This window comes from Acomys minous, assembly GCF_964271855.1.
Source record: "Acomys minous genome assembly, chromosome: 3".
Taxonomy (NCBI): domain Eukaryota; kingdom Metazoa; phylum Chordata; class Mammalia; order Rodentia; family Muridae; genus Acomys; species Acomys minous.
This window is the reverse complement of record NC_140485.1, coordinates 131,616,060-131,642,952: the sequence shown is the minus strand read 5'-3', so window position 1 is coordinate 131,642,952 and position 26,893 is coordinate 131,616,060. Positions and strand designations below refer to the sequence as shown.

Sequence of the window (26,893 nt, the reverse complement as noted above, 5' to 3'; positions counted from 1 at the left end):
CTAAAATTCTCACGAAGCACTTTGCTCTCATCTAACAAACTCATGCAGCTAATTAAATAAACACGCCCCGTTGTAAGGCTAAGTGGACCGTCGATTCCATTATCTTAGAATAATTATTCCGGGTAGACAAGACAAAAGGACGCCTTGCCTGGATATTGGAGCAGAACTGGAAGTGATATCAAGTGGCAGTAAGCTAAGAAGATGCCATCCAAGAGATGTGCCTGTCTCCCCAGGTTCCCTGTTATTCAGTATAGCACCCGGCTCACCCAGTACACCCCATACTCTACTGGTTTGCCTCCCCACCCGACCCCCCCGACCCCACCCCACCCCACCCCTTCCTACTTCCATACCCTGATTTACTAGAGAGTAGAAGTGTGTCGTCTGTAAATTAGAAGCGGATAAAGAGTTCTGGAGATCCGTGGTACAGGAATTGACTACACTCTCCCGCTGTACAGCTGAGAATGGCAGACTCTAACCCAGAGGTCCTCACCCTTCCTGATGCTGCCACCCTTTAATACAGCTTCTCATGTGGCGGTGACGCCCCCCCCCCCCACCCCCAACCATAACATTATTTCACTGTTATGTCATGACTATAACTTTGCTACTATTATCATTCATAAGGTAAATATCTGATACTTGACCCCTGTGAAAGGGTCATTTGACCCCCCCCCCCGTCCCCCCAAAAGGGTCGCGACCCACAGGTTGAGAACCATTGCTCTAAGTGCTGTGTGTTATACAGCAATTAAAATGAAAATCATTATCGCTCCCAAATAAACTCAATTTCAAAAAGGACTTGAACCTTCACTAGCCATATGTCAATAATGGAGGAAGAGTCACAGTGAGGACTGGCTAAGGATTAGTAGGTTGTCAGGCCAGAACTTGACAGGCACAGTGCCACACACCCTCTTTTAAAATCCATTAGGAAAGCCCTCTTAAACCCTTATTTGATGGGAAGATTTTCTTTTTGGGTCTCTGACACCTCATGCTGGCGAGGGTGTGGAGAAAGAGGAACACTCCTGCATTGCTGGTGGGAATGCAAACTAGTACAACCACTTTGGAAAGCTATCTGGTGCTTTCTCAGAAAAATGGGAATAGGGCTTCCTCAAGACCCAGCTATTCCACTCCTTGGAATATACCCAGAGGATGTACTACTACACAACAGGGACATATGCTCAACCATGTTCATAGCTGCCTTATTCATAATAGCCAGAACTTGGAAACAACCTACGTGTCCCTCTATAGAAGAATGGATAAAGAAACTGTGGTACATTTACACTATGGAATACTACTCAGCTATTAAAAACAAGGAATTTCCAAAATTTGTGGACAAATGGATTGAACTAGAAATTGTCATAATGAGTGAGTTCACACAGAAGCAAAAAGAGCTAAATGGTATATACTCACTTATATCGAGACACTAGTCCAAGGTGTACGTCCCCATGAAAAACTGTACCTACCAGAATAGTGGGTAAGAGGGGAGGACATCCTATTGAAACTTTAGGTGTGAGAAGCCTGGGAGAAAGAGGAAATGGAAGGACCCAGTGGGTCCTGGAAAACTACAGGCGAGTCTGGGCCCTGGGGCCCTCCGCAAACTGTGGCAACAGCCAAGGAAAAAATAGGCAGTAAAAACCTTGAACCCCTACCCGGACTAGCCGATGGACATTCTCCACTGTTGAGTGGAGAAGGAGATCTAACTTTCACACAAACTCTGGTGCCCCATATTTGAACATGTCCCTTGGACGGAGATGCCTGGTGGCACTCAGAGGAAAGATAATAGGTCACCAAGGAGAGACTTGATACCGTATGAGCATATTCAGGGGGAGGAGGTCCCCCTCAGACACAGACTTAGGGGAGGGGAGGGGAGTAGGGGGGAAGTGGGAGGAAGGGAGGAGTGGGAGGATACATGGGATGGGCTAACAACTGAGATGTAATATGTATAAATTAATAAAAATGTATTTAAAAAAAAAATAAACCCTTATTTGGCCTTGGTGAGATGGTGGAGTGGGTAAACGTGCTTGCTGAGCCGGCCTGGGGACCTGAGCCTGAATCCCTAGGACCCACGTTAAAGTGGAAAGAGAACCAGTTCCGCAGGCTTGTCCTTTGACCTGCACACATGTGCCATGGACGGCCCACCCCTCACCATGAACACTCACAATTATAGTGCATATTTTAAAGGGCCCCGCTTTACAGCCAAGGAATTTTGAGTCTCAGCGGGTTAACATGACTTTAAAAGTGTTCTGACCCTCCCAAAGCACAAGATGGTCACCCTCAGATTACAAGGGGACACAGAGTAACTACTAGCATGATTGACACTTGCATAGTTCTCTGCTTTTGGGGTTGTTTTTTTTTTTTTAAATGAGACAGGGTTTCTCTGTGTAGCCTTGGCTCTCCTAGACTCACTCTGTAGACCAGGCTGGCCTTGAACCCACAGAGATCCGCCCGCAACTGCCTCCTGAGTGCTGGGATTAAAGGTGTGCGCCACAACCTTAATTATTAGTTTCCTGTGTTTTACAAATCAATTTTCCTTGGATGTCATCGAATATTATAGCAAAGGGGGTTTCTGCTGTTACCAAGGAGGAAACTGGGCCCCAGGAAAGTTCTTCCTTCACAGCACCAAAGCGAGGCTCCTACCCCACGAGTTCTAACCTGGGATCAGTACCACCCCTCCATACCCGGCTCCTCGTCTCAGTCACATTTCCGCAATGAGCAGGTTTTCAGGGAACAACGCCAGGGTCTAATGTCTTGTCCAGGCTACAGGAGCGTTAGCATGCTTCACAGACAACCGTCAACATGTATCTTTAAAGCTATTTTGTCAAGATGATGCATAGTGTGCAAATACCCGCTTGATGACGACGTAAGGCAGAGAGAGCCCTGTCAGCATAAAACGGAGAGCTTTACTTTAGAAGCCCTTTCATCCACAGTCGATACATCAGAAGCTTTTCACTTAAGTGCCCATCTGTCTATTCAGTATCTGCCTTTCCCCAGCCTCCTCGGCCATTAGCTATATCTCTACCTGGGGCTCAACCGAGCAAATCCACTTAGACAGAGCGCCTAGCCACTCCTGCTGTGGACTTGGTGCCGTAAAGTCCACGGCTGCCGCATTACCTAGACCTCTGAAGGATGGAATTACATAAATCCCCATTTGATCCTGACTTTGCATGTACAGAGGATTCTGAAATCAGCCTTGATAACCCCGAATGAACCTTGCGATGTCACGGCTTGAAGGTGTGTCTAAATCAAGTTCTTTTGCCCAGCAGACTTTTTCTACTAAAACACAATCCTTGTTTTTCTCACTTCTTCTTAACTTTACCATTATGGCCTAAGATTATGGCAAGTAACCACAAGGCAAACTCTACGGCAGGTAGCCCTTCCTGAAAGAACCAGACAGTTAATGAATCTACCAAATAAAATCCGAAACCACTGGCTGGGAATTTTCCTTCTATCAGGTCACAAAAACACACCCGGATTCCAGAAAGAAAAACAATTGATTTTTAATGTATTAGTATTAGGATGACCGCTAATAGCTCAGTCAAGGAGCACAATCTCCTGTGTGTACATCATTGACAGGACAATTCCACAAGGCCTGTTGTTTGAGCTGCTCTGTTAACCACTAGATCCCCAGTTCTGAGCTTTGAATGTGGTAGGTCATGAACATATAGCCACTGGATGACTAATTAAAATAATTTCAGATAATCTGCAATTTGCAGATAAGAAAACAAGTTTCAGTGCTACTTAAAAATATGTCCAAGGCCACTCAGTTGGCAGGTAGAGCTTTTAAAGGCACATGTGCTTGACTGCAGAATCAATGGCTCAACTGCTATATAATTGTGCTGGTTACTGTCTTTCCAGTATCATCAATATTCTACAGTCACTAAACTTCAAACAAAAAAGCCACTTACCTACAAACCCTTCTTCGCCGACCAGTTTCAGTGCAATTTTATCAGCCAACACGGAAGAGTTGCCATGGGCGATGTTAGCAAAGGGGCCAGCATGTACAAACACAGGTGTCCCCTGCAGAAAAACAAGAATAGATTAGAACCCCAAAGGGAATGAATGGGAGAATGGGAACCAAGCTTAACTTGGGGACCGAGATGCCAGAGTGCTGGGTGTTTAAATCTTTTAAAAAATGGCCTATATTATAGGTCAGATCTGGCAATTATTAAGATAACAAAGGCAAAGATAAAAACCACCATAGGTTAAAATGTGTAAAATGATAGAAACAATTTACTGGGGTTGTTTAGACAGGATGCTATAATAGGCCAGGGTGGCCCCAGACTTGCTCTATGGTCAAGGATGACTTTGAACTCCTGATCCTATGGTCTCTACTTATTAAATACTGGGCCCACAGCCAAGCACCACCTTACCCAACTTAAATATACTATTAATTTTTTAAAAGGAAAGCATATAAAAATAGTAGGTTTCTTTATGACATTTTAACATGCATGTATACTATACTTTGTTTATGAGTGGTTCTTACTAATGTCAGTCCTAGTTAGGGTTTTTAATTACTATGATAAAGCACCATGACCAGAAGCAACCTAGAGAGGAAAAGGGTTATTTTAGCTTGTAACTGTCAGGTTACACTCTGTCACCAAGGGAAGTCAGGGCAGGAGCCTGGAGGCTGAAAGTGATGCAGAGGCCATATTCCTCATGGCTTTCTCAGCCTGCTTTCTTCTACAACCTTGGACCACCAGCCCAGGGATGGTACTGCACACAGTGAGCTGGCCCCTTGCACATCAACCATTGGCTTGCCCTCAGGCTAATCTGGTGCGGGCATGGTTCCCTCTTTCAATATAAAATCTATCTTCTGTCAAGTTGACATAAAACCAATCAGCACAATTACAAATAAAACAAAACCAATATAAGGGACTAATTAAACATTCCAGGCACTCAAAGTCTTTAAACCAACCTTGTCAATATAGTCATTTTTATAGTGTTTTTAAAATTGTCTTTTATTGATGACAACAGGCTTTAGTTCCATCTGAAAATAATTTTCTCATTAAAATAGTCAGGCTTTTTTTCCTTGCCCAGCCAGGTTTTTAGGGGCCTGCTCAGATAAAGGCTTGGCTCCACCTGTGAAAATACAGGCTGCCCCTTTGCTGACACGGCAGAAAGCAGGCGGTGATGTGGGGTGGGGGTAGGGTGGCTAGGAAGCGTGGAAAATTCCCATGAACTATGATGAGCTATTAGCTGAACATGGCTCAAAGATGAGGAAGCTGAACAAAAGCAGGAAGACAGCGGAAGAAACTGTCTTGAGACTGAAACAGCTTCTCAAAGCCACCATGTGTGTCTGAAGTTTAGCTTTTCCCCCAAAGGCCTTTGGAGACAGAATAACATGGGTCCTGAGACAGTCAAAGTGATGTGAAAACTATGAGGATTATAAATTCCAACATGTATGCTTGTTTTACATGTACACATGGCTAATATCTGCATCCTGCCTCCCTAAACACCTGCAATGGCCTCTCTGCTCTCTACACAAACCTTTCAAGTGCTCTAAGAAAAAAAAATTTAAAAGACTGAAGCTTGCATCGTCTTCCAGCCCTGCCGCCTGGGGCATGCTGCTGCCCCAGAGAACTGTAATGAGGACAAAGTCACAGACTCCATCCCTGAATGACAGCTGGCTCGTCTCTTCAACAGACTACAACCCTCATTGCTGCCATCTGTCAGAGAGGTACCAGGTTCTGATCTCCAGGGGACACAGGTGACATGCATCCACTCCACAGTTCCAAAATAACCATTCCAGTTTAATCTAAAGCAAATCTTCCATTATAAAAAAAAAAAAAAAGGAAAGGATGGGGCTGGAGAGATGGCTCAGTGGTTAAGAGCACTGACTGCTCTTCCAAAGAACCCAGGTTCAATTCCCAGCACCCACATGGCAGCTCGCAACTGTCTGTAACTCCAAGATCTGACACCCTCATACATACATACATGCATGCATGCATAACACCAATGCATATAAAATAAAAATAAATAAATTTTTTAAAAAAAGAAAGATTGTAGTTTATGATTTTAAAAAAAAGGAAAGTAGTTTCACCTTCCATGGAGCTTTCCTTTCCTTACTAGGTTGTATGACTTGTCTATCTGCAAAAATGTTTTGTGATTTAAATTTTTATTTCCCTTTTTAAAAGTCTCTCTCTCTCTCTCTCTCTCTCTCTCTCTCTCTCTCCCCCCCCCCTCCCTCCCTCCCTCCCTCCCTCCCTCCCTCCCTTTCTCTCTCTCTCTCTCTCTCTGTCCCCCCCACCCCCTCTCTCTCTCTCTCTGTCTGCAACTGCAAGCAGACACATCCAGCATAGGAAGGTCAGAGGACAACCTCATATTTTGGTCCTGGCCTTCCATTTTATCGGAGACAGGGTCTCTTGTTTTTCTGCATGCCAGGTTAGCTGGCTCGGGATCCCCTTCCCTCAGCACAGGAGGCCTGGCCTTGCTTACAGGTGTGTCTAACCCTGCTTGGCTTCTTATGTGGGATGTTTTGCTGGAGTTCGGATCTGCTTACTCTTCAAGGGTCTCTGGGGTTCAAGTCTTGGCAGCGAGGGAAGGTGGTGAAAGTCTTAAGGAATGGGGCCTAATGGGAGGAAGTTGTTCCTGGGGGAGGGGCACCCCCATAAAGAGGCTTATGGGACCCTGGGCTCACACTCTCTTCATGTGCTGGCTGCGAGGGGAGCAGCTGGCTCTGACATCGTCTCTGGTAACAGAGTCTCAGGGCAGTGCTATCTGACACAACGCCAAAGCCAATAGGGCACCCCGACACAGACCAAAAACTCCAACTCCGGGAGCCAGAAGAAATCTTTCCTCTTTATGCATTGTTTATCTCATGTAGCCGTTACAGTGACGGGAAGCTAGCAGGTTGTATTGGGCCCACGGACACACCCTGTCACATTCTTGTTTGTTTCTGTGACCCACTAACACAGTTGACAGACCCGGAAAACCCGTCATTCCCATTTAATCAGAACACAAACCACATGGGGAACTTCTCTCCAGCCTGGCCACCACCAGTCTCCTCTCTACACTCTATTCTCCCTGCATTTTATAATTCTGAATAAATGTAGTTTTAGTTAGATATCATGGAACCAAATAGTGGGAGAGCAAGAGCTGAATCTCTTCCTGATCTGAAATTCCCAGGGCCCACCAGGGAAGCAAGTGTCATTCCCCAAGGCCAAGGAACCTTATTAAGATTATAGTCCTTGGGCTGGAGAAATGGCGCAGTGGTTAAGGGTACCGCCTGCTCTTCCAGAGGTCCTGAGTTCAATTCCCAGCAACCACATGGTGGCTCACAACCATCTATAATGTTATCTGATGCTCTCTTCTGCAGATAAAGCACTCATATGCAATAAATACAATAAATAAATCTTTTAAAAAAAAGATTACAGTCTTGCTTTGAAACTCCTAGTTTGGAGGCTGAGTGGACTAATGATCAAAATGGTGTCATCAGACATTCAAACACGGGGGGGGGGGGTAGTTGCATATTAAATGGTGGGTATACTATAAAATAAAGTGCTTTGAGCCAAACACATTGTCTAAAAAAAAAAAAACCAACAAAACTCTACTTAAGTATATTTATCTTGATTTTTATTTCATACGCAGAATGCTTGGGAATGTAGGAGCAATCTTGGCTTCTCTAGCTAAATAGTCTCCCTAATGGTCTTTCCAGAAGCTTCCTAAGTTTATTTCTTCAATTACCTGGTTGCTTACCAGAGCTTACAGACGGCTCTGTACTGTCCAGAATGGTAGCTTCTGGCCACGTGATGCTGCAAAGTATCTAAATGTAGCTAGTACCCCTTTCCCTAAAACATAAATAAATGCAACAGTAGAAATGTGGCCAAGCAACTGAAAGAATGCATTTTTAATGTTACTGAACTTTAATTTAGAATAATACATGTAGCCCTTGGCCACAAGGGCACCATATAGCGTGCTCTAGCATTGGGTGACTTCATCAACACTATGTGTGGCTTGTCCATGGGAATATTTTGGGCTCTTACGATTACTTTCTCGTGTTAAGTCTTCAGTAAGTTCTCTGGATCAGGCTTGCCTGGAATATCCAGGATTTCCCCTCCCCACAGATGTCTGCTCCTCTTAGTCTATGGTGGAACCTGGTGTCCATAAGTTTCCCAGAATCCTCCAAGGCCTTCACAGGAATGGCTAGGACCGAGAACGCTGGCATCATGGCCATCTGTAGTGAGGCAGGGGACCCCCCATGCTCTCCTATGACCCTGGCAATAGGTGTGTCCAAACTATAACACTGCCCACACATTAGACCTTCAGGCTCCCAGTGGATGCAGACTCCCAGTGTCACTGATTCCAGAAGCCTTTCCCAAATGACTGTCTACAATCAAGGTACAGACAGAGTTCATGTATGCAAATATCTTAATCAAAGTCTGCCCTTATTAGTCAAATAAGTTATCTCTTAAAATAACCTTAAAAATCAATGCACGATGCCACTATACTAAGCATTGGACAATGGCTAAATCAAATAAGTATAATTAGTAACTTAGAAACTAGACTGAAACATATGTACATAAATATATCTATATATAATATCTTGATTAAAACACTTTAAAGCAACTAAACCAAGACAAAATTTCAGTGTTTGTATACAAGATTAAAAATAAAACCAGTGTCAACAGAAAAGTGAGCTGAATATATATTCTTAGAAAACACTTCTTAGGATTTACCATATATTACTTGGGGGGAAAAACATAATTTATTAATTACAAAAGAATTTATAATTATCATGCTAATTCTCTTAATGTTAAAACATACAACGTCACATGAACACAGCGGAACCGCCCGTGGATGGATTAGGCAGCTATTTACTTTCTATGTTCCTATCATAAGTCAACTGAACCAAAGCCAAGAAGAATTGATAAGTTCACTTTTAACTTTTTATTAATTTACTTTTCAGAAGACCAAGAAGCTACTCTGACACTCTGTCAGACTCACACTGGCTGGGGATGTTCATATTGTCTGGCGACCTATGGTCAGTCAGTCCAACGAAGGCAAAAGCTATGTTAGAAACAATCACACACACACACACACAAATCAGGGCTGGGCAGATGCCTCAGTCAGCAAAGCCCTTGTCATGAAGGATCTGAGTTTGAAACCCCCGATCTCAAGTTTATTAAAAAAAAAAAAAAAAAGAAAGAAAAGAAAAAGAAAGAAAGAAAACACGGCATGCTGGCATACTTGTAATCCCAGTGCCAGAGAAGCAGAGACAGGCAAAGCCCTAGAGCTGACTGGCCAGTCAGTCTAGCCTTATTAGCAAGTTCCAGGCCAAGAAAAGATTCTGTCTCAAAAACTAAGGTTGAAATCATCTGAGGGATAATAGCAGAGGTTGACCTCTGACCTCCACACACACACACACACACACACACACACACACACACACACACATATATGTATATGTGTATATGTGTATATATATGTGTGTGTGTGTGTGTGTGTGTGTGTGTGTGCATGTGGCACCCCCATCCAACATGTGCACATACATATACATACAGAAAAGTCAATAAAAATTGAAAACAAGTAAAAGGGAAACTACTTACTTCCAGGGTCTGCATCAGATTTGGTTTGATGGCGTCTTTCATCAGAACCATCAATGCGCCTGTCACGCCCTACAGAGGAGACAAGCACACATAAGTCAGCAGGGTACGTCCTAGGGTCATGGCTGGTTTGTCCCCCTTTGTCCCCTATCCTGCTTCTAGGTGGGCATCCCCAAGCTGACCATGCTCCCAGGATTGTTATATCTGCCCGTGCCTTCCCCACCCCAGGCTGCAAACGCAAAGCAGGAGCGGAGACAGGCAAGAACGGCGCAATGCCTCTGGAGTCTCTTTCATATGTTCTTCTATTAATACAAATGAAGGCATTAAGCAGCAGCGAGGCTTGTGAGGAAGGTTACGGGGTGCGCGGGACTTCTCAGGATCCCCACTCTAAGCCAGTGTAAGGAGGAGCGCTCCATTCTCCTGATGGACAGCAAGCGCCCCAGGGCCTCCCAGCAATCCTCACCAAGTCCTCCGCTGTCACGGGCTGCCCATCTTTGTCACTGGCCACCACCATTCTTCCTAGCCGCCCCTTCATGTCGGCGAGGCTGTCAGTCAAGGCCAGCACCGCCATGATCTCGCTGGCCACCGCGATGTCAAACTGTGCCTGAGAAAGCAAAGCAGGACGGGCACTTTCACAAGGAGCCAGGTTTCACTAGTCACGACTGGGGGGGCTATCCCCAACCTCTCACCCCCACCCCGTGGACAGGCTCGTGTTCACAGTGGCTTTGCCAGAGTACACTGCCTCTCTGGATCGCCTACATTGTCTGCTTTGCCAGTCACCCTGGGTGAGGCCTGCGAAAGGCGCTGCTCACTGTACCATGCAGCTTGCCACTGCAGTCGGCTTCAGGCTAACAATTAAGTTCTAATGCAGGGCAGGGGGTGCAGCTCAGTGGCAGAGTCCTTGCTCAGTACATATGAAGGCCTGGGTTCGGTCCCCTCCCATCCCCTAAAGGATTAGTGTCATTATCTGTCTTCTGAGCATCTTTATCACTAGAACGTCTGGCCACAAAGGCAGGGACCACATAGGAAGATGCCTTCTGGATGGAGGCCCAGTGGGCACAATAGCCTGTGATACCCAGGGGGCGGGGTTAGCGCATGCTGAATGAGCTAGTCAGTGATCTATAGGCTACCTTAGTCATAGCAACCCATCTCTGAGGGAGGTCACATTATACTCCCCTCTACCCTGCTGATCTTTCTCTCCTTTTTGTTGAGGTAGGAACTAAGTCCAGTCTCATCTCTCCTGGACACACAGGCTGTGTAGATAAGCAAAGAGCAGTGGACAAAGAGCATCTTGTGGGCTTCCTGTGCATGAGGCCCATTCCTCAGGGTTCAATCTCAGCCCAGCAGCTAGAGAACAGCATGGGGCCATTCTGTGTCTGCTCCGTGAGGCTGTGGCTCCACCCTATCTTTTTGTTTCTTTGTTTTTCAAGACATGGTTTCTCTGTTTAGCCTTGGCTGTTCTGGACTCACTTTTGTAGACCAGGCTGACCTCGAATTCAGAAATCCATCTGCCTCTGCCTCCCCGAGCGGTGGGATTAAAGGCGTGCGCCACCAAGCCCAGCTCTCTAGCCTATCTTAAGGCTCCCAGCAATGAAAGCCAGAGAGCATTGACTTTCTTCAAAAAGTTCCCAGGACTGTCTCCTTTCTCTTGGCTCCAACAGCAGGTTATATAGAGTCCGGTAGGAAAGGAGAGCGGGCAAGGACTGTGCACTTCCTTCTGCCTGCAATCTGGCAACCGGGGAACCATCTTCCATGAAGCCACTTTGTTAAGCTCCACCTTAATTCTCAGGATCCCAGGGGGCGTGTGAGTCAGACAGGTTCGAGCTCACACACACACACACACACACACACACACACACACACACACACACACACACACATTTTATTATTATTTCCATCACTGACAGATGAGGAAATGAAGGAAGGAGCTTGCTGGCTCCTTCCTGGTTGAGATTGTATTAGATATTGATTTGCTGAAAAAGATTGCCTGAAAGCTAACTATAGCTATTATTCAGTGATTATATTTTCAATATGGCTCATTCTAAGATTAAGCAATTTTTCACTGCATGAAATCGAGGTTCCTGTAACGGCTATTACATCGCAAATAGTGTGTATATAAAAAAGACCAAAATGTTACTATTTTCTGTGAGTAACCTGAGCCGGAAATACTCTTGCAATATGAACTATGTGGTAAGCAACTTGCAGAATTTATAATGTGTATGCAAGCACGTCACTTGCAATAGTTTTACTTCTAAAACTATAAGCTGGCATCATGGTGGATGCTTCTAATTCCAGCACTTGGGAGGCTGAGGCAGGAGGATCATGAATTTGGGGCCATCGTGAGCTACCTAGTGAGTTCCAGATTAGCCTTCACTAAATAGCAAGAACACACACACACACACACACACACACACACACACACACACACACACACACACACCCCACATCCCTTTAATACTTAAAAAATGCCAAAAGCAATACTAAATATAAGCTACCTACCCAGTAATTTAAACTAGTAGTATATATGCCAGGCTGTCCTCAAACCTACAGGGATCCTCCTGCCTCTGCCTCCCAAGTGCTAGGATCCCAGGCGTGCGCCATTGCCACACTACTGTTTTACTCTGTAGCACTGTAGATACCATTTCACAGTGGAATTTTCATGTCTGTCAACTGTCATTTGCTCTACTTATTTGTTCAGCAATCTATTGACACCAACTACTTACTGTGACAAATGTTGGCTCTAACTATAAAGTACAGGGGTGAGTAAAGAAGGGGAAACTGATCTGGGCTGTGGTGGTGTACACCTGTAATCCCAGCACTCAGGGGAGCAGAGGCAGGCAGATGTCTGTGAGTTCAAGGCCAGCCTGGGCTACAAAGAGAATCCAGGACAGTCAAGACTAAACAGAGAAACCCTGTCTTGGAAAAAAAAAAGAAAGAAGGTGAAACTGTGCTTTCAGGAGGGGATGACAAGTGGTACCATAGGAAGGGATGCAGGTGCAGGATTCAGGCAGCAAAGAGAGGTGAGTTTGGGGACAAGCCATATCTGAATATTAACTGTCTTTGTCAGACACCATGATCTCTGTCACATGTCCCGGGTGACCACCAGTGTTAATGTTTCTGTATGAGTCACTGTTTTATATTGAAGAACTTGATTATTAAGCATATCTAATGAGCTGCTGTTTCCTTCAGCCTCTGCACTATGTCAGAAACAGCCCCTCTCCTCTAGAGTGACTGTTGTTAATGGCTGCCGTGTTCCAGGAGGATTATCTCCGGTTTTCTTAAGTTCTCATTCACTCTAATGTGTTCCAAGTTAGTGCTGTTTGTTTTTCTCTTTCCGCTGAAGAGTCCATGTCATTCTTCAGAACTTGGAATGAATTTCCCCAAGGCCACCTGGCGTTTGGTGTTGTTGATGAGAATTTTTCTTCTTCTGTGAGTAATCGGGACCTTTTCTCTGTGGCAGCACTTAATAATTTCTTCTTTATTCCTTCATGTTCTGAAACTTCAGACTGATGTTTCTGGGCAGAAGCCTTTTCTTTTTTTCTAGCCCGCCCTGCTCTTCAGTTCCCTCATTTGCCTTTTAAAACGAAAATGTTGTTTTTCTCAGACTGAGGAATTCCCTGCCTATTGGTTTTTTGAATAGACTACCCACGCTGTTTTGAGGTACAGTGCTCTGCAGACTCCTACTGAAAGCCGAGTCTTCTTGCCTGTCTCTGTGTGTGTGAGAACAGCTTCGCCATGGCTGGGGTTACAGGCGCATGCTACCACACCTGACTTTCCTTACGGGATTGCTGGAAATCTGAAGCAAGGTTCAAATCCCCCCAGGGCATTTGGTCTTTTTTGAAATAGGGTCTCTCTAGGTAGCCAAAGCTGGCCTCAAACTTACAATCCTCCTGTCTCAGCCTCCCTGGAGCTGGCATTTTAGTCTTGCGCCATCATGCCCTGCTAGAACCTTTATAATTGGGGGTGATAGTGTTTGGGGGATCAAACCTAGGGCCTTCAGGATTTCCAGATATGCTTTCTGTTTCTTATTAGACTTTTGGACCTTTTTGGTTGTTGTTTTTGTTTCCTTGTTTTACTCTGGAAACCAATTCTAGATAGTTCCCCAGCTAGAAGTCTCTCTCTAGTGTACTGAGGCTGACATCACAGCTGTTGATACCCGTGGTATTACTTTTATGATCTTAACACAGTTCTTGAAGTATCCGTCAACTCTCACTGGGCACTACAGCTCCTTTATCCCACTGAAAGTCCACACTCTGCTCAGACTCTACCATGGGTCTCCTATTTCGTTTCCTTGGGTAGGTAAGCTCCTCCTCCCAGGACGTGGTCAGTTTTCATGTTATATATTTCTTTCCATGTGAGCTGACTGCTGGCTTGAGGTCACCTCTCATATATCTGAGGACGCAATGACAGACAAGTCTAACTTGTGTGCCCATATCCCCAAGGTGGGGTGAACTGCTGTTGGTTCCTTCAGTGGAGCCATTCCTGGGCCCATCGCTACCCTTTAAGTGCTTAACACACAAATGTCAAAAGACTGTGTTCTCTTCAAAACAGGGTCACTATGTGCTGGTTTTCTTTAAATGAGACACTTTACCTGCCAGGCAAGGGGCATGGCAGATTCCCATAATCTGTTTTGAATGGTTCCCTGTGGGTTGTGCAGTGACCCTGTCCCTACCCTTGAGATCCCACTCAGGTCCCCAGGCTGAGTTACACATGTGTATAGGCCATGGCCAGGTATGGCCAGTTTGCAGGGGTCGTCCCCAACCACTGACCCCGAAGGGTGGCTGGTTTCTCCTGAACTGATAGCTAGGACTCACCTGTGATTTTAGAGGTCCTTTCTCTATATTCTAGGTTGTCCTCTCCATTAATCAAATTCCCACCCCCCACCCACACCCAAACTCTTCGGGAATGATTATGGCTTTCTAGCGTGGATAATACTAGTTATATGAAATGTTTGTATGTTGAAAATTCCAGGGTTTGGGGCAACAAGGGTGGTATATGGGCTTAGTCAAGCTTCTTGATCCAAGCCCCACATTTAGTTCTCTCGTTCTCTCTCTCTCTCTCCTTCTCTTTCTTTCCCTCATGAATGTGGATGTATGTGTACGTGTGTGACGTCAACAAAGAGTGTCTTCCTTGATCATGCTTCATCTTATACAGTGAGGCAGGGTCTCTCTCTCTTGAACCCAGAGCTTATCAATTATAGCTAACTGGCCCCGAGTATCTCATCTTCATTACCTGAGAGCTTGGGCTACAAGTGGGCCACCATGCCCAGGCAACATAAATAGGGGCACGGGCACCCAAATTCTGGTCCTCATGCTTCTGCAGCAAGTGTTTTACCCATTGAGCACCCCACTTTTTAACTCAAAATATATCAAAAGTACCTAAAAATCTATTTGGTTTGAGAAATGGCTATTACCATAAAAGTTACTTTTTTTTCCACTAATAAAAATTTAATGCAAGGCCCGTAAATTAAAAACTTTCCAAGGAAAGAGTTTACTATTTTAAAAAAATCAGAGGGCTGTTGTGTCTGGCTAAAATATTATGGAATGAATTTATATTTCCTAAGTGCTGCTATCCCACATTAGAGACCCATTAAATGGAAGGTAGCATTCATAATTACCCTCCCCCCATTGTCTGCTTTTGAGTAATAAGCTATTATCCTTTGAAGAACTCTTCATGCTATTAAACCTAATAAGTGGGTGCTTGTCCTTTGGTTTATGAAACTTTTACTTTCCCATCATCATACAGTTGTTGTATTATGGGACTTTGCCCAGCGAGTCTACCCAAAAACAGAGCCATAAACACACAGAAAAGGACACTGGGGCCTTCCTGCCTCCCGATGCTGTCACTCCCAGATCAACCGTGGTACTCTCCAGCCCTACATGAGAAGAGGAACTGGACACCAACCCCGAGAGAGAGAGAGCCACCAGCACAGGGCCAGGGACCAGAAGCAAAAGCAGAACTGTGGAAACCAAGGTAAAGTAAGACACTTCCAGGAAGATGGCGCCACCTACCTGCCGGGAATAGCCTTTCTCGGTGCTTCCCTGGCCGATAGTTATTTTTCTCAGAAATCGGTCATTGGTGTCCAATACTGAAAGAGAACAGGTAATTGAGTCAAGCAAAAATATGGGAGATGCTGGGAGATGCTGAAGAAGGAGCAGAAAGCAAGAGCCAAGGTCTGGCTTCACTTGAAAAATCAAATACGCAAGAAAAAAAGAATAGACTCTAGTGGTAAGTGTCTTAATGACAGCGTGCCAGGAAATGGTGGGCTAGGGCGAGGTGCTTTTGGTTAGACAGCAAGGACAAGAAGAGTTCGGAAAGTGTATTATACATTGACACCAAAGTCACAGGGAGGAGTCAGCTCAGTTTCTCATACATACAAAAGCCAAATGGCCCAGTAATTCTACTATGTGTTACCAAAAAAAAAATCCTGAACAGATGTGCATGCGCTCATACTCAGAGCAGCTCTATTCATAATGGCTGGAAAGTAGACACAAAGTTTCCACCAGCAGATGAATGGACTGACTCACAATGTAACACTACACAGCCAAATGCTGTATGGCTCTCCCTCCCGGATGGATCCACAGACACAGAAAACAGAGCAGCTGGGCCAGCAGCAGAGGGCTGTTACTGCTTCATGGGTCCAGGGCAGTGGTTCTCAACCTGTGGGTCTCTACCCCTTAGGGGTCCTATATCAGGTATCCACATTACAATTTGTAACAGTAACCAAGTTGCAGCTATGAAGTAGCAACAAAAGTAATTTTATGGTTGGGGATCACTGGCAACACAAGGAACTGTATTAAAGGGTTCCACCATTAGGAAGGTTCGGGATCTACTGCTGAGAGCTTCTATACAGGATAATGAGTTTTGGGTACAATGTTGACTGAGCAATCTTAGTGAATGTAGTTAGTGCTAGCTGTTGTACAATAGTACATGGTTAACATGGTAGCCAAAGGAAAGACAACAATGTAGGAGGAGACTGACTGTGATTAGATCAGATGCAACTCTTTTTGGTTTTTTCAAGACAGGATTTCTCTGTAGCCTTTCTTGTCCTGGTCTCGACAAGACCTGGCTGGTCTCGAATTTACAGAGCTCCACCTGCCTCTGCCTCCTGGCTGGGTGCAACTCTTCATTGTGTGAATTGCATTGGTTTAGACTTTTGTCTGTAAAAACTATTTGGCTTAGAAAAACCAAACTTATAATGCCAAGAAACAAAGGCAGAAGAATAGATACTTCGCTCATCTTTGTGACTTAAACACAGCAGTGCTGTCTAGAGTGACAACTGAGGTCCAAGTTACTAAATGTTGCTGCCATATATGTCACCAGTGAAAACAGAAACAGAGATTATGTACTTGGAGACCTGAAGCCTGCATCCCCCGCCTCTCCTCCTCCCCCCACCGCATGTTCCCCGCCCCTCTCTCTTTCACTCACTCATAGTCATCTAAACTTCTACTTAAAATTTTTCTTAAAGATTTATTATGTATATAGTGCTCTGCCTGCATGAACAGCTGCATACCAGAAGAGGGCACCAGGTCTCACAATAGATGGTTGTGAGCCACCATGTGGTTGCTGGGAATTGAACTCAGGACCTCTGGAAGAGCAGACTGTGCTCTTAACCACTGAGCCATGTCTCCAGCCAAAAATAAAGTTCTTAAGTTTACTTAACTTCATGTGCATTGGTGCTTCGGTTACATGTGTTGGATCCACAAGAACTAGAGTTACAAATAGCTGTGATCTGCATGTCAGTGCTGAGAATTAAAGCTGGGTCCTCTGGAAGAGCAACTGGTGCTCCTAACTGCTGCGCCATCACTCTAGCCCCCCCCCCCCCACTGTTATTTTTAAAGACAGAAACAGAATACCTGCAAGGTTAAAGGGCTGCATCAATACTGTTACTGACTACTGCTTTCACTCCTGAGATGCTAGGCACACAGTAACATGAAACAAAACCATCTCCTTTTTTGCTATGTAGTACTCTTGCCTGGAGACTGGCATCACCTCACGATCACATCTATTTTAAGTCAGTAGCAGACCACTCAAATTTTAGTTCCACAAAGGGAAGATAAGAAAAAAAAAGTTTAGATCAAACTGTAGCATCACTCAAAGGCCACTGTGCCTTTCACAATGCCTCAGTAGAGCGTTGTGACCTACCAGGATTCCTCCACACGGGGGAAGGGGCTGTATGAATCCAGCACCGACGACATACAACAAGAGCCGTGCAAGTTCAATCCCAACCCACAAGACGCAGCTGTGGCTGAAGCCCTTAGAAAGCAGCAGGAGCACACAGCTGGCATTTAGAGACAGAGCTAAAGGTGGCATAATGCTACATGCTAATTCCTTCCTTCCGGGAGCAGGTTCTGAGGGCTTTTTCTGTATTCAGCCCTGTGCAGGCTGGGAAGGGTCATGGAGGTACACAGGCATCAGTGCCTGACTCCTGGCACTTCCTCGCATGAGATGCAGAGAGCAACAGAACACCAGCATGAACAGAAGGCTGTGGGGCTCAGGGGCAGGGGGTGTGTGTGTGTATGGGGGTGGGTGTGCGGGGTGTGTGTGTGTGAAGGGGTGGGGTGTGGGAGTGTGTGCGTGGGGGTGTGGGGTGTGTGTGTGTGGATGGGGTGGGTGGGTGGGCTGGTTGACTTTTAACTTGTTCTACTCAGTCTCTTTAGTGCTATAATGTTAGCAATGGCTGGAGGAACACCCACAGAGGTCAGTATAATGCTATTGTGTACTGTGTAAAAATTCAAATGCTGATTTCTGGGCCCCCATATCCGGTTGCAATTGTGTGCAAATTCTTGTTGTGAGGATTTCCTGTCTCAGGGTTGTGTAAACATCAATCCCAATTGTTCTCTGATATGCCAATAAAGAAGCTTAATAGGCAATGGCTGAGCAGAGGCGAGAGAGGAAATGAGGATTCAGCCAGGAGGAGAGGTCAAGGAGAAATCAGGAGAGAGCAACTGGAGCAGAGAAAGCCATAAAATACAAGCGTTTTAGGGATTTCAGCTGTAAGGTACACAGATTAGCTTAGAGGGTTAAAATAGATTAATATGCTCAATTTTGTGCCATAAAGCTTGTTACTAAATAAATATAAAAGTCCAGTCTTGATTATTTGGGTGCTATCTTCGTTAAGAGAGAAAAAAAACTAACTGTAAGACAATTTTAAAATAACCATTAAGACAGAGCCTTCCTGATCCTACAGGTATCCAGTGCCAGGCAAGATCTGGGGGGCAGGTCCAGGCACTACCCCAGAGCAGGCCCATTATTTGGTTTCTGCAGAAGACGCGGCATCCTTATCCCTTCGTGGCACTGTGCTAGTGTAGGGACGCAGAGATATGATACCTAGGGACTGACAGCGGGCAGGGCGCGTGGGCTCAGCCTGTGACGGGAGATGGACATGTGTAGGAGAAGGCAGGTCTGTGAGTTTCTGCGGAGTTGGGCTCGCTAAGGGGCAGGGGCTTTGGGGTACTCAATGTTGCAAAGCCTATTTCCTGGCCCTTAAAGGATAATATGTGCCTGGAGACCGGTCTTTCCCTCCTGCGCCTGTGACATGTTCCTGGATTAGTCCAGTATTTTAAGCTCTAGTCTCATTATCCAGTTTATACTTGTTCTCAGTCAAAGCCAGGAAACTGTACTTATAAATGTCTTTGGTTCGGGGCTGGAGAGATTGGCTCAGAGGTTAAGGGCACTGACTGTTCCTCCAGAGGTCCTGAGTTCAAGTCCCAGCAATCACATGGTGGCTCACAACCATCTGTAATGTGATCTGACGCCTTCTTCTGGCCTGCAGGTGTACATGCAGGCAGGGCACTGTATACATAATAATAAAATAAATCTTTTTTAAAAATGTATTTGGTTCCTCTACGAAAAGTCCTCATTCTCATACTAAGTCCCTAATCGGAACCAAACTACTTATCACATTTCAGCCTGAATTCCTGTGGCCCAGGTGGCTTGTCCTCAGCAATAAGATTTGCCTCTCCTTAGCATCCCAAACAGTAATACAAGTCCGTATTTTTTCTGGGATAGCTTTTGAAGTTGTCACTTCCATTAAAATTGATTTGTAACCACAGAGCATTCCAATCCTTCCTGAGTTCTCGAAGAGAATCCAATGGCATGCTGGTCCTCACCGAGGAGGTGACATTCCATGATTCCTGAGGTTGGGGCCCAAGTTCGGATGTGCGAGGATGCCAGTTGGTCTGAAGTTTCTCTTTCACTTCAAACAGTTGAAAGTACACTAATTTCCACAGCCTAATTATTTTCTTACCAAAAAGGACCCGTAAAAGAATTTACAGAGTAACATGAGCTCAGAGCTGTCTTTGAAAAGTTGACTACACATTTTGCAAATAATGGCATTTTAATAATGGATCTTTCTAGTTTAAAAAATATATTTGAAAATGCCCCCAGCAAAATGCTGGAAATATTCATGTTGTTTGTTGATCTATTTTAGACTTGTAGCATGTACAAGTCATGGCTCACCCCCAGAGGAACATTCTAGAGTCATTTAAAATGACCACTCTGGGTGCTGGGGATGCAGCTTGAAGGTGAAGTATATGCTCTGTATGCCAAAGGCTGTAGTTTAACCTCTAGAACCACGAAAAATAACAAGTTAAGTGAAAAATCCATCCTAAGAAAGAACCAACAAAGCAGACCATGCTTAGGAGGTGACTGAGTCAGGCAGGAAGCAAAATCCATAGACACACATATGGTAAGAGAGCTGTACAGAAACCTCAGGCGCACCAAAACTGTGATTAGCACAGCCAGCTTTGTGAAATATTGCTCAATATTTTTGACACACTTTGACAAAATCTTTACAATCGTATTATTTGTTTTAAAATAAAAAAGTGCGTCCTTGTGAGAGTGCTCAAGGAGATTTTTAACTTAATCTTAGGAGCCAAAGACCGCAGAGAAACGCCATAACCCAGGTGTTAGCCTCCGAGGGTCGCTAGGGAGGCGCGTCTGAGTTTGCGTGCGTTCACATTTCAGCAGAGCCTCCCCGGAGGGAGGCTGGTGTTACTCCAGTTTCAGCAGCCAAAAATCCAAAAGACTTTGGGTGTTAACATAATGCTGTTAGTGAAAAACCCTGCAGCCCGAAACAGCTCCACGTACAAAGTTATTTAAAATATCTCTAAAATATCCTTCAGGCTACGCATGGGCGATGTGAATACAACAGATGAGCTTTGATTAGACCTGGCTGCCATTATTGCGCTAGCTCCCCAAGTCACCAACCCTCTGAAGTTTGAAGCACTGCTGGCCTCCGTTGTTAAGGATAAGGGCTACGCTATACAGATGAGGAAACTGAGGAAGTGGTTTACCTAAGTTGCCTGGCCATTGTCTCTTGGCTGCAAGGCCTGTTGGGAGACACTCAGTTCTTACTGGCGTGGCTCAATGGGCTACTGGGAAAACAGTTCAGGAAGGGTGGGAGGCTGGCTCAATCTGGGAGGAAGACTAGCCTAGAAAGGAGATAGATGGGCCAGGTTTGGCCATGGCGAAGAAAAGGCTGGCAAGAGGATGAAGCAGGCCCCTTGTGGAGAGAAGACAGAAGCTAGGTACCAGTAGTCCTAACAGTCTAAAGATGATTTGTCAGCCAAGGATGGGAGCTCCTGCGCCTGCTGACTGAGGAAGGAACAGGCCGGTATCTCTGCATCAGGAACCTACTGAACTGAGAAATGGAAATGCAAACAGGAGAATGTGCTAGAAGGTAACTGATAACTCAGGCATTGGTTAAGTATACTCTGAAAGAGGAGAGAAGTGGGAGAATGGCGGACAGGTCTGTGACAGTCAGCACAGGAATATATGCCACGCCCATCATTTCTGTGTCCCGTACAGCTCATCGGGTGTGACTGCCACATCTCTGTAAAGTACAGACACCATCAACTCCATGAGCGTACTTAAGGCTCCAGAGCCCAGGGAAGTCCCCTTGTTTAAGACCATATAGCCAAGCAGGGTGGTGGCCACTCTCCAGGCCGAATTCCATAGTCAGTCCTTTGCTTACTATTCCACCAAAGTGACTGACTGACAGTGAGGAAAAGGAAGGGACGTTGTGGCTGAGAGGGAGTCAGGGAGTGTGGAGGGAGAACGAGGCACTTTATTAAGAGGACCCAGGTTCAGGTCTCAGCACCCACATGGTAGCTCACAACCACCTTTAAATCCAATTCCAGGAGATCTGTTGTCTTCTTCTGTTGTTCATGGGCACTGTGCATATATGGCATATACACATACATGTAAGCAAAACATAAGACAACAACAACAAAAAAAGAATGTAGGCTTTAGCCCCAATTCTTTCCTTTTCCCCCCTCCCAATTGAGATCTTGAATGTGACAAGTAAATAAGGAATAATATAAAATATATTTCTTTTTGAAAAAGGGAGGAACAAAGTAGGCTTGGAGGAAGAGAACTCACCATGACAAAGAGACATTGCCTTAAAAACATTCTTTAAATGGGAAGAGGAAGAGAAAATTTTCCTTACACATTTGGAGAAGGTTGTGTTGCTTGTGGTGTTGAGCCCTGCACGTGCCAGACGAGCCCCCTCCCTCTGAGCTCCCACCACAGCCCATCCCCAGCCATTTGGAAAAGAAGGGAGTGAATAGGGTTTTAGCCAGAGAGAGGTGGCAGGGAAGAGCAGCAATGGAAACACATGGTGAGATTACGAAGCCGGGACGGGCAGCTGTAAGACTGTAGATTTTACAGATTGCCTTTATGAATGTCAGGTTGAGTGTGTATGAAGTGAACTTAGGAGCTAGGGTTCAAACACACTCTCCAGTCTGGCCCTGTATGCTGTCTGGTTTCTCTAGCACCTACCTCTTTGCCATGTGATGGTGGACGGGTCGATGTTGAGGCGGGCGAACTTCCTCACTTCCTCCTCTGTGAGTGTACTTGGATTGGTCTTATTTATCCCCAGTTTCTAATAATTGGGGAGAAATGCCATAAGAACAAGAAAACCAAACAAGACCCAAACAGAATTATCTCTTGTGGTGTGTTATCCCATAATTAGTAAAGTCCTTGGGGAAACAAAACAAAACAAACAAACAAACAACAAAAAAAAAAACAAAGCCCGGAGTGAACTGTGGGTTAGGTGAAATCATATTAGCAAATGTTTTTGACAAGTGGAAGACAGTCAGGGGATCTGAGAATACCCTAAAATGATGATCTGAAAATGGGGCCAAGTCATCAGCAGCACACAGTGAACACAGCGGCCTGGGGCTGCTTGTGTGGCAGGTGCTGCTGGTGGCCCTGCATACTGAGCTCAGCAGGTGTGTGACCTGTTGTCACCACTGATGCTTCACTTCATTGGTCTTTTCACATGCACACATCAAGTGAAGTGTGTGCCGAAGTTTCAAAGGAGTGCATTTCTACTTCACTTAAAAAAAACGAACTGAACATTTTATATTGGGTATAGTGGTACACTCATGCAATGCCAGCACTTGGGAGGCAGAGGTGGGCAGATCAGGAGTTTAAGGCTGAGCTACATGAAACTGCATCTCAAAAAATAAACAAATAAAGCCAAAACAACACAAAGCTTTAATGGATTTGATTTGGTAAAGACAATATCCAACAAAACTGTTTCAAAAATATATCTAATGCCAGCCAGGCGGTAGTGGCACATGCCTTTAGTCCCAGCATTCATCACTGTCGACAGAGGCAGGCACATCTCTGAGTTTGAGGAAAGCCTGGTCTATAAAGCAAGTTATAGGATACCCAGAGCTACACAGAGAAACTCTGTCTCAAAAAACAAAACAAAAAACAAATAAATAAAATTATTGGTTATAAATTGTACTGTAAAGGTGATTTTTTTCTTCTTTTTTCTCTACACACAAGAAAACATTTGCCTTAACTAGGGAGCTTTAGGTAAGCAAAGCAGCTCTCGCACCTCACGTGTGAAGAAACGGAGCCAGAAAAAAAGTAGATTCTTAGTAGCGGGGTGCACGGTGGCATACTCCTTTAATCCCAGCACTTGGGAGGCAGAGGCCATCAGAGTACTGTGAGTTTGAGGCCAGCCTGGTCTACAAAGTGAGTCCAGGACAGCCAAGGCTATACAGAGAAACCCTGTCTCAAAAAAACAAAAACAAAACCAAACCAAACCACCACCACCAACAACAAAAGTAGATTCTTTAAGCCATGGAGATAGCTCAATGGACAAATACCTGAAGGAAAGAAAGAACTGACTTTTTTTTTTAAATTTAATTTAATTTTTTGAGGTTTCTTTTTTTATTTATTTATTCAGATTACATCTCAATTGTTATCTCATCATTTGTATCCTTCTATTTCTCCCGCTTTCACCCTATTCCCCTCCCCTAGGTCTATGACCAAGGAGGACCTCCTCCCCCACTTTATGGTCATAGGCTATCAAGTCTCATCTTGGTAGCCTGCTTATTCTTTCTTTGAGTGCCACCAGGCCTCCCCACCAAGGGGAGGTGGTCAAATACCTGGAAATAGCCTAAATGCCCCTCAGTTGAAGAATGGATGAAGAAACTGTGGTACATTTACATTATGGAATACTACTCAGCTATTAAAAATAAGGAAATCCCAAAATTTTTGAACAAATGGATGAACTAGAAATGATCATACTGAGTGAGTTAACCCAAATGCAGAGAACTGACTTCTGTAAGCCATCCTCTGACCTCCACACATATATACAAAATAAGTAAAACAAAATAGAATTTTTTAACCATATGACCTTTAAAAAAAAGTGAATTATCATTTCCATGGCGCTCTGATGTAGGGATTTATCTACAGATTTCACTCTGTATGATATTCTGAGCTAATATTAGTTAGACTAGTGGTTCTCAACCTGTGGGTCCTGACCCCTTTGGTGGATGTCATATATCAGATATTTATATTATGATTTATAACTGTAGCAAAATTACAGTTATGAAGTAGCAACAAAATAATTTCATGGTTGGGGGTCTTTACAACATGAGGAGCTGCATTAAACGGTCACAGCATTAGGAAGGCTGAGAACCGCTGATTAGTTTAATAACCAAAGGAGAATATGAAAACCCAAATCAAGTCAAGTTTCTAGAATATTGTTTTTATTTTTTTTAAGACAGTGGTTCTCTGTGTAGCCTTTGGCTGTTCTGGACTGGCTCTGTAGACCAGGTTACCGTCAAACTCACAGAGATCTGCCTGCCTTTGCTTCCCCAAGTGCTGGGATTACAGGGGTGTGCCTGCCACCACGCCTGGTTGAATATTTTTTTCTTAAAAATACAGAACAACCCCCCCCAACCTCCCCATGCCAACCAGCCCAAACCAAACCCTTTATTAACTGGAAACTCACCTTCAGGCGAGAAAGTTGAATTTCTGAAAATTCTCTGACGCCATTCACTGAGGGAACCAGGCGATTGTAGAGAGCCTAAGAAGAAGTAACCCCCATGATGAGCTTCAGGCGTAGGCACGAGCCTCGAAAACTCACCAACGGACAAAGGTCATGACATTTGTAACCAAACAGGCTCTATTAATATTTGAGGGCTGATAAAAAACCATCTAGACTTAAAGTCTGTCATTTTAATAAAGCCTAGTAAGGTGGACATGATGCACATTACAAAGAATTTGCATAAATATACCTGGTCTATGCCCTTACAACTCATCAAATAGTTATCTGAATTTTGTCTGAAAGATACGCTAGATTATAATTGAAAAAGTCAGGACCCTCATGGCAAACCATTGCAGGAAGTTACCTCTCTCAACTACGCCTGTGAGGAATTAAGACCCAGATCTCTGTCACTTTCAGGTGTGAGTTGGTTCTTGGGATTTGACGCACGTGAAGCTAGAAAGGGCCTCTGAGTTCTTTCAGGGTCCATGACTGCTGTGGGCAATTTCGGTCTTACAAATGGCTGCCCGTGGCTGTAGCTCAATGCTACAGCTCTCGTACAACAAGCACAAAGTCTGTACTGGAAGGCCCCACCCCTGGGGGTGAGGGGTAAACACCAAACTAAACAAGAACCACTCACGTTCAATCCCCTTTCGGATGGACCGATGTATCTATGACCACAGTGAAAACAAATGATGTACTAATTATCTTTCAAACGGAAAATAAGTTGTCTCAATATTTGGCCTAGTCAGCAAGTGCACCACAGTTCTCCCGACTGCCCTGCAGTGATCATCAGCCAACGTGAGAATCAGATTAAAATGAAGACTAAAGTGAGAATCTGACTAAAGGGAAGCTCTCCTCCCCCTGGAAGTGAGGTGATGGGTTAAACTCACCAAATTTTGAATACAATCTCAGCAAGCTGATGGCCTCTAAAAAAAAGTCTTTCATGAAGTCACCCAGGACTCAGGATTGAAAAGCCCCAAGATGGCTAACCAGGAGCCGTCTCACCTTGTCCGTTTGCGTGCTCTCATGCAAGATCCTGGTGTCGATGGCTGCGGCCAGCAAGTTATTGGCGGCAGTGATGGCGTGGATGTCTCCAGTCAGGTGAAGGTTGAACTAGAAAGAAACGCCACATCTTTCCATTTGTATCGAATGGCCTAGACAGTTTTCAAGGATACCGCCCGTATCCACAGAACAGTATGCTAATTATCTGTCTTTATCCTGAGACAAGACGGCCTTGGATCAGAAAACCAAGGTCAAGGCCTTCCAACTGACATAAAGAACTCATAAGGAGTCTCTGATTCTTCCATCCTCAGATTAAAGACGACGCACTCTGATGGGCCTGACAGTTTCTAAAATGAGCTCACTCAAGTTTTACTTATTATCATGTGTGTATACGGTGGAGGGAGCATGCGTGTGGAGGTCAGAGGACAACCTTGTGGGATTGGCTTTCGCCTTCCATCTTTATTTGGGCTCTCGGTTTGTGCGTTTAGCTGCTGAGCCAGCTTACTGGCTGTTACACGCCTTCAAGGTGTCACATCGTTAACCTCCAAATGGGAGGTCCGAAGAGCTCTAAAAATCTCTGACATTTTGAGTAGTCACGTGAAGGCACAAGTGGAAAATTCCATCCTATATTTTGTTTTTATGACTGAAATCATTAATACTACACAAGACCCAGGGTGACCCTGTCACTCTCCTGTCAAGACTCTTCAGTGGCTGAGTATGACACCTTAAGTCAAACCTCATCCTTGGCTATGAATGGAAGGCTGGCTTCTGCCTGCTCCTCTGACTTAGCTTGCCAAGTCTGCCTGCCCTAGCCCTGCATTCTGGTCATGTTTAGTGACACTACATGGCCCCTGACCAGGCAAAGCTGTTTTTTTTTTTTTATCCTCAGGGCAGAGAGCAGGGTGAGGGAAACAAGTCTTGGCGAGGCATGGGAGGGAAGAGAGAAAAAGGAAGAGTTCTTGGAAAAATAAGAGTGAACACCATCAACTCTTTTTGCCCAGTTTCCCTGAGATGGTTTTTCTTTTGGCCTCGCTTGAAAGAACGAATGGCCCACCTCTTT

General features: G+C 44.8%; 1 protein-coding gene across 1 annotated transcript in view; it reads right to left on the bottom strand.

Annotated features, from left to right (window-relative positions):
• The window catches only part of MTHFD1L (methylenetetrahydrofolate dehydrogenase (NADP+ dependent) 1 like), a 183,848-nt gene that overhangs the window by 93,927 nt on the left and 63,028 nt on the right, over positions 1-26,893 (bottom strand). Inside the window, exons 14-20 of the mRNA XM_084777825.1 lie at positions 25,837-25,944; positions 24,796-24,870; positions 22,320-22,422; positions 15,548-15,624; positions 10,000-10,140; positions 9,540-9,608; positions 3,900-4,011 (exon numbers count right to left, since the gene is read on the bottom strand). Of these exons, the coding sequence (XP_084633951.1) occupies positions 3,900-4,011; positions 9,540-9,608; positions 10,000-10,140; positions 15,548-15,624; positions 22,320-22,422; positions 24,796-24,870; positions 25,837-25,944 (685 nt within the window). The remainder of the gene's footprint in view (positions 1-3,899; positions 4,012-9,539; positions 9,609-9,999; positions 10,141-15,547; positions 15,625-22,319; positions 22,423-24,795; positions 24,871-25,836; positions 25,945-26,893) is intronic.